Source organism: Anoplophora glabripennis, unplaced genomic scaffold, assembly GCF_000390285.2.
Source record: "Anoplophora glabripennis isolate ALB-LARVAE unplaced genomic scaffold, Agla_2.0 scaffold2172, whole genome shotgun sequence".
In the NCBI taxonomy this organism is placed as follows: Eukaryota; Metazoa; Arthropoda; class Insecta; order Coleoptera; family Cerambycidae; genus Anoplophora; species Anoplophora glabripennis.
In genome coordinates, this window is record NW_019418575.1 from 9,213 (window position 1) to 17,778 (window position 8,566).

Sequence of the window (8,566 nt, forward strand, 5' to 3'; positions counted from 1 at the left end):
CAAACGCATGTTTTACAAACGCTTTTTTTAGTTATTATTTTATTTGGGTAAATTTAAATGGTAACAATGAATAAACAAAACATCAAGGATTTTATTTTTGTGCTTACTTTTGTTCTACACGTTTTACTTTTGAAGATTTCAGTACCTAAAAATGCCAGAAATTTCACCATTTCTCGGCCAGGGATATGGCCACCTTAAGATATTATTCCAAGAGGATCAAAACCAATTTAAATCATATTTAATGATTTTTAACACAAATACGCTTGGCATCATATTTTTAAATACAGAATTTAGAATGCATGGTCTAATGTATTGTTTTTGAGATATATCCAATATCATTTTATAATATCAAATCTAAAATCTTAAAGAAAAAAAAAACAGTACTTATACGGGGTGTTTGGAAAAGTTGGTACAAAATTTAAGGGGGTGAAAATAGAGCCAAAAATAATAAAAAAAAGTTCCTATATAAACATTGGTTTTCCGGAGCACCGTTACTGAGATATGGCCCTCCAAAGGGGTCTTATCATTTGGATATTTTTTAAAATAACTTTCTTTCTGGTTAAGATAACGGAATGAAAATTGTAGGTAATAATTATACCATAAGGGTCTTTAACTACCATAAGTTTCATCAATATCGGTTATAAATAAGGATAGTTTTGTAACTACTCTTAACAGAAAATTTTCGATTTTTTTTTTATTCCTTTGAATTATCAAGTAAATAATATTATTTTTTAATGAAATAGACTTTTTTGAAGAAAAAATGTTCTAATTTTTTTTTTTCGAATTCTGCATAGTTTAGTCAGAAATAATTATTTTTTAAATAATGTATGGCTCAGAACAGTAACTTTTTTAACATTTTCACATAGTAGGCGTCTAGTGACAGTTTCATTGTAATGATACTATTGATTGTCACTTTCGCGTGCTATGATTTAAATTCTTATGTTTCTTTATTTTCTTAGTTGTGATCTTTGTGCTCAACTTCTAATTTCATTCGATTTTTTTACAGCCATGAACCATCATGCTTTTACTAACCGTGAATATGCCGATACTCTCTTTGAGCCGCCAGACTATTTCCATTGCAGTAACCATAAAATAAAATGCATATCGGTATATTCACGGTTAGTAAAAGCATGATGGTTCATGGTTGTAAAAAAATCGAATGAAATGCAAAGTTGAGCACAAAGATCACAACTAAGAAAATAAAGAAATATAAGAATTTAAATCATAGCACGCGAAAGTGACAATCATTAGTATCATTACAATGAAACTGTCACTATAAAAGACGGCCTACTATGTGAAAATGTTAAAAAAAAAGTTACTGTTCTGAGCTATACATTATTTAAAAAATAATTATTTTTGACTAAACTATGCAGAATTTGAAAAAAAAGTTAGGACATTTCTTCTTCAAAAAAGTCTAATTCATTAAAATATAATATTATTTACTTAAGGAATAAAGGAATAAAAAAATAAAAAAAGGAAAAATAAAGGAAAGGAATAAAAAAATTCGAAAATTTTCTGTTAATAGTAGTTACAAAACTATCTTTATTTATAACCGATTTTGATGAAACTTATGGTAGTTAAAGACCCTTATGGTATAATTATTACCTACAATTTTCATTTCGTTATCTTAGTCATAAAGAAAGTTATTTTAAAAAACATGCAAATCATAATAAGACCCAATTGGAGGGCCATATCTCAGTAACGGTGCTCCGGAGGACCAATGTTTATAAGAACTTTTTTTACTATTTTTGGCTCTAATTTCACCCCCTTAAATTTTGTATCAACTTTTCCAAACACCCTGTATTGCTTTGAATGTTGAAATTAAGTTTTTGAGGATGCTAAATACGTCGATACTGTTAGTTTTCCTATTAATATAAGGTTTAATTTAAGAGAAAAACACTTGTTTTCAGAAACATGGAAGAATTGCTCGTTAAGTCGTTTTGTAGATAATATTTAATAAAAAACGAATAAAAGCCTTGACAATAAGGTTTACCTCTACTTTAGCAACATAAATGATACAAAAGAAATTTTAAAGAATTGAAGGTAGGACTTTGACATTATTAGTTGCGCTTTTCTCGAAAATGGTGCAGTTTCAACGATTCTAACAAGGGTGCAGTGGCGGCTGGTGCGGGGGGTTCTAGGGCGCCGCCCATCTTTGAAATTTTCGTAATAAAAAATTTAATTTAAAATTTAGTTTACAATGTTATTTACATAATTCCTTTAGCTTATTATCTACATAATCCCTCCTCGTAGATCGCTTCTACATCTGTAAAGTGTTTACAGCGGTGGTCGTGGTTACCGTCGCGCAGCAGTGAAAGACGGAGTGGGAGTACCGCATATTTTCGAAACATTGGAGAAGTTTAAATTGATTGTAGCACTTGCAACGCTATCTATTGAAAAATCAATGGTGCTAGGTATAACAAATTTGAATGAAAAAGTAATTGAAAAGTTTATTTCGGACAAAAGCAGAAAAATGGACAGAAACCGTTATATTGAAATGAATAACGCGACAACACAATGCACAAAAACTAACCTCGAAAAAAATATTGCTCTAAAATATCACTGGAAAAGATCGTAGAATAGAAAGAACTAACAACATTAACATATTATACGCTTTTTTGAAAAATATAAAACGAACATTTTATTTTAAATTGTCTTAAAACAAAAGTCAATAACAGGTCTATATAGTCCATATTAAAAATGGTCTTGTTCTGCCAGTCCTGAAAATATACTCTGTATCTCTATTTGTATATTAAATTTCACATTCTAAGGGAGCGTTTGCCTAATTATGATTTAAATTATAGTTTTCTTAGTCTTTCAGTTAGAAGAAAATCGATTCCTTATTCGTTTTCAATGCAATCTGTTTTTCTCACTGACTTATCACACCACACATTGATAACTGGATGCGTTATACCAAATGTCAGTAAACAATTTAGGTTTGTTTTCTAAAGGTTTTTCATACCATCCATCAGAAATTTTGATCGCATTAGGCCGGCCGCCTTTTGATGCGTTTTCGTCCAAATTATTTTCGTTAGAAATCGCCACTGAGAATTTTGTTAGATTTCGTTCATGTGGTATCGTCCACTGGACAAGTTTTTACTTTACAGAAGTCAGTCGTACATACTGATTTATCAAATCATATAATTGTTAATAATATGGATGATTATCTTTTGGAAAATAGTTTTCTTATCCGATTTCTGACGAATCCATTTCGAACGAAAACGCATCCAAAGGACGGCCGGCCTTAGTAGTGGCGACTTTGAGTTCCATACCACTACCAGGGAAGGCGGAAAACTTTAGGTACAAAGTATTGAAAAAAATCAAATATAATTGGGTAGTTTTATTTTAAGTGCTGTTGAAATATAGGGAAAATGTACTCAACATTATTTTTTATAGTAAAAGTCCATTCTTCTGCTTTTGTCCGAAATAAAGTTTTCAATTACTTTTTCATTAATGTTTGGTATTTCTCGCGCCATTGATTTTTGCAAGTGCAGTGATATCATCAAATTTTATACCACACCTGAACAAATTAAGAATTTATTAAGAATAAAAAGCGGTGAATGGCTATTATTTGATTAAGGTCAAACTAAACAGAGCCCAAACTGCGCTACTCCCTCTCCGTCTTTTACTGCTGCACGACGTTGACCATGACCACCGCTGTAAACACTTTACAGATGTAGAGGTGAGGCGAGTTACGAGGAGCCCACGTATTCGGAGTTTTTGCAAACGAATGTTGCAAGTGGAGTTAAACAGACTGCATACTACAAATTTAACATTTTTTTAGTTGTCACATTGTAAACTAAATTTATAAGTTATTATTTTTTACTATGACAATTTCTAGGAGGAGCGGCGCACTTTCACTGATGCCAAAACACAAATGGCCTGTATTATACCTACAGGTTTTTTTGAAACACACTGTATACTTATCTTTATCACTACTTATCAACTTCAATGATCAAAATACTTCAAAGTTTAATCATTGTTTGTAGTTTGTAGTAAATATGGTTATCTCCAATTACTTCTGATAATACAATCAGTGTTAACGTAAATGCGGACTAATTTTGATACGTACCTACCTGATTGATCAATTCTATTTGGGGGTGGTGGTTGTTGTATTATTGTAAATATGAATACGCGTACTAAAATTAATGTACTACTGGACTTATCTTATCATTAGCAAGTTAAATAAAACCTAGTTAACTATAATCGGTCGGCACTTGTCATTGCTCATTCCTCTTGACCTCCATTCATTTTTGTAGCATATTTTCAACCTTTCAACCTGCACTGTAGACATAAATATCTGTGATACTGGACTGAATAGTAAATTGTGTTTTACAAATTTTAGTTATAAGTGAAAGTGAAGGTATTTATGTTGCTATTTGCTTATTATTTATATTAAGAGGGTGTTTATTATTTTTTATCTATGATTTTAAATGCTATATTTTCAACATTCTAAAGTTCGTTATGTGTTAAGGACGCTAAAAGGTCAATGGAATTGTAATTTTTGGTAAACAACTGTTACATTTACACATTTTAAACCCAATATATAGATCAAGAAGAAAGCAAATTATATTGGTATATGTAATATAGAAATTGTGGTAACTTCTAGGGTCAATTTCATAGGTTTAATACTTTGGTCAGGGAATTGGAGACATAAGAATTGCTTCTTATACTTTGTTGTCTAAATTTGTTCGCGAATATTTATTCAACGAATTATAACAACTACTTACCTACTTAATTCTAGGTTACACATACAAGTTTATTTACAATTACGTTGGTCTGGTATAAAGTCTGATGTAATAATAATAAATTTGTATTCTGGGAGTTGGTAGCCTTAAATTTTACCAATAAATTGGTTAATTTATTGTAACATGTAAAAAGGCGTTAATAGTGTCAATTTCTTGAACATTTATTTAGTAAAAAATTGTTAAAGGTAACACCGATTTTAGTTTAAGTATTTTCTAAAAAAATCATTCTTCGAAGCTTGAAAATCAACACCGACTTTCGGTTTCTGTTTCCAAGTAATTTTTATATACAGGGTGATTCATAATTGGTGACCAAAAATGAAACCTCGTATTCTTTTGTGAATTTTAAGGGAAGTCTTTCCTATAAAGTTTTTATCCAGGACGCTTCGTTAAGAAGATACAGGGTGTTAAACTTCAAAAAATGTTTTTAATTTTTTAAAACTTAAAAAACGAACTGAGAACACAATTCGATATTCGAATATAATGCTTTTCAAAATTACATAGTGGGCTGCAATAGCAACTTTGACATTCTGAACAGTTAGAAGAAAGTATAAATAATGCTTTTCATCAGATTCAAGCAACAATAAATTTCCAACAAATTACATTTTCGTTACTAAAAAGATGTCGATTCGAATAAATAACCTTATCATGTCATTTAAGTAAAACTGTTTTCAGTTGGTTTTTTAAGTTTTACTCGAAAATCAGGCTTTTTTCGAAAAACATAAGAGAGTAGTATGAGAGAAAATTGAAAGACGAATCCGAAAATATCATGGTTATTACCGTAAAGCAGTGGCGTACTATTTTATTTAGAAAAATATGCCACCCTGTATCTCAGCTACCTATAAGTTAATATAATGTCTACTTTTGTAGCAGTCTGCTGACAAACTATGAACCCCTCAAGGACGAATTACAATTACGTGTATCCTTTCAAAAGGCCTTGGTTGCGGGAAAATGGGGCCGCTGCGCCTGCCGCAGGAAATACCGGACTCAAAGGGATTATTGCTGGTGAGATTTGAATTAATAGAGTTTGTTTTAATTTGTTATATATTTTTTCTTTTTTTTTTTTAGAGAATTTCAGACAAAATTTAATATTTCATTACTTGTTTACTTAGTTTGAAATGTGTTGAAATTAAATATTGACCTGTTACGTAAGAAATATGCAACTGATTTGCTATTTTTCTTATTTGTATCGTATATAACACAGTAAATGGCAATCGTTGATGCTAATAGTTTTTGAGAAATTTCTCCATTTTGTTCTTTAATTTTCCCTTTTTTCCCCTATAGTTCACTAATCAGTCTAATAAATATAAACATATTTATGAGAATTAAATATGTTTATTAATCAGAGGCAGTAGCTTTTGATTTTATTCCCTAGAAAACAGGTGTATAAAAAAGACAGAAAATGTTATTTTCTGAATCCTACAGGATGTTAAAAAAGTACTTGAAATAAATATGTAAATTATTTCAAAAATACGTAGTACACTCAACAACAAAGATGAACATTCAGAATGAACTATTATAAAATTTATTAATTACACAGGCACACATTTTTTTTTCATAATTGTACTTTTTAACAGAGTATGATAACGACCCCCCTGTATTTTGATCGGCTGATGACGGTGAAACCATTAGAAATGCTCTATTACGTCAGGATTTTCCCATAACTTCAAACAATTACTTTGACTTCATCAGCAAGGTCGTTTGAAGATTCGAAAAAATGGGTGTTTCCATTTAAAAAATTCAACTTCCGGTCTAAAATCACCTCTTCCGGTCTAGAATAGAAGTTGTACTATGACCCGCTTAGTGCCCTACAATTTTTGTCTCAAACTTTTTTCGAAATAATCGAGTTCAACTGAGAGATTATTTTGTCTCAAGATAAATGCCCCACCCGATATATTGTATACATTTTACTGTATATTTTATTTTACAAGGGTAAAAAAATCAGTATCATGTATAATACAAGGACAACCTTAAAACATACAAGTTTATGTGAATTTTTCGTTTTATTTTCGTGAGTTCTCTCACCTATTCAATTTGTCATTTGGTCTAAGCCACTTATGAAATGAAGTTGTAATGTAACTTAAACTAAATACAATATATTTGGGACTGAAAATATGTAGTAAGTAAGGTAGAGGTAATCGTTTTTTTGTGAAACAATTCAGGCTTCTTATTTCCGATCTTCGACTCTTTAATATTTCTTAGTGACTATTTCCGATGTTTCAAAAAAATTGGGTAACTAGGTCATTTTTTAATTTACTTAAAAATTTAATATACAGGGTGTCTTAGGCTTAGGTAATACCTACTGGCTTCCTTGCAAGAAGTGATTGTACAGCCATAATAAACGAGATTTACCCAAATATATGTATATCTATATCTAAAAGTTGTGTCATTATTAGTGTAAATTTTCAAGTTCCCTTTAGCTTTTGATACAAACATACCTAAATATAAATGAATACACATATATGCATTTATTATTGGGTTATAAAAACTTTTTGGTTTTGACACCCTGTATTTCGGAAACGTTGAACTTTTAGCTATAGATATATTTGGGTAAATATAATTTAACTTTATATGGGTAAATATTATGTAACTTTATACGAAATTTGCACAAAATTGTTTTTTGGATTGAATTTAAAACTACATTTATCAATGGGATCTTGTCCGATTTCCCAAACGACAAAACTAATGAAGCCGATTGCCATTTTTTTGTCGTTTTCTTCCCTTTCTCCCATTGAGATATTTCCCTTGATTTGGCTTCATTGCTGACAATACTAATTTCTAACGTTTTTTTTCAAATTTTTTGAATGTTAATATATGAATGTTTAAATATGTTTAATGGTTTTTTGAGGATTGACTAATATACGAATTACCCTTTAAAATACTCTAGAGGTTTTTTTTTTGAGCCGCGTACCCCCTAGTCCTTTTTCTATCTTGTGGCGACACTCACTTTTGAGAAAAACCACATCAAAATGTCACTTAAATGTATATAAAACGAATAATAAAAAAAAAATAACAAACCTATAATTCTGTCTCAAAAAACAACATTTTCCAGAATCTCCTGCACAATTTTGTCATGGAACATTACTTTAATAATTTACTAATTTTAAAATACCTACAACTGAACTATTTTTAATAATAATTCATTTCTTAGGTGGTATTACTGGTGGGATCGAGATATGTATAACATTCCCAACAGAATACGTAAAAACACAGTTGCAGCTCGATGAAAAAGGGGGGCAGAAGCAGTACAATGGAATTGCAGACTGTGTGAAAAAAACTGTAAAAAGTCATGGTTTTTTTGGGCTGTATAGAGGTTTGAGTGTTCTTTTGTATGGGTCAATTCCAAAAAGTGCAGTCAGGTAAGCCAATAGAATACCTACAGTATATGGTTAGGTGGCTCAGTTATTTGTTCCAGTTTGGTAGACTAAAATTGAGACACCCTCTATAATTAAATTACATTATAATTTATTAAAAATTAGAACATGTCATACATCTAATATAGTATACTAAAGGGTGAGACAAATATTAGGTGTTCCAATATTTCGTGTCAAATAATAATACTTTTTTAAATTCAAATGGATGATTGACAAAAAATAAGGAAATGGTGATGATTGGAAAATGGAAATTTGTAACACTGGAAAATTTGTTTAAATCTACTTGAAAAATCTGGAATTATTTAGTCATAATTTGCTCTGCTATCCAAGTTGCTTTATTTAGCTGTTGCCTAGCGTCAAAATTTTTAACAAATTTTAAGGCTTCCTAAATTATTCTAAAACCCTTTGTTCAGCTTGAATGTATGCTAGTTCTTATAATAATAATAA

At 30.2% G+C, this 8,566-nt stretch overlaps 1 protein-coding gene across 1 annotated transcript; it reads left to right on the forward strand.

Annotated features, from left to right (window-relative positions):
- Positions 1 to 4,090: 4,090 nt before the first annotated feature.
- LOC108916526 (tricarboxylate transport protein, mitochondrial-like) lies at positions 4,091 to 8,104 on the forward strand (the record flags this gene model as incomplete). The annotated part of the gene is made up of 3 exons (XM_018722801.2): positions 4,091 to 4,363; positions 5,616 to 5,750; positions 7,897 to 8,104. Coding segments are annotated over exons 2-3 (326 nt in total), but the record flags the coding sequence as incomplete, so codon positions are not given.
- Positions 8,105 to 8,566: the final 462 nt, after the last annotated feature.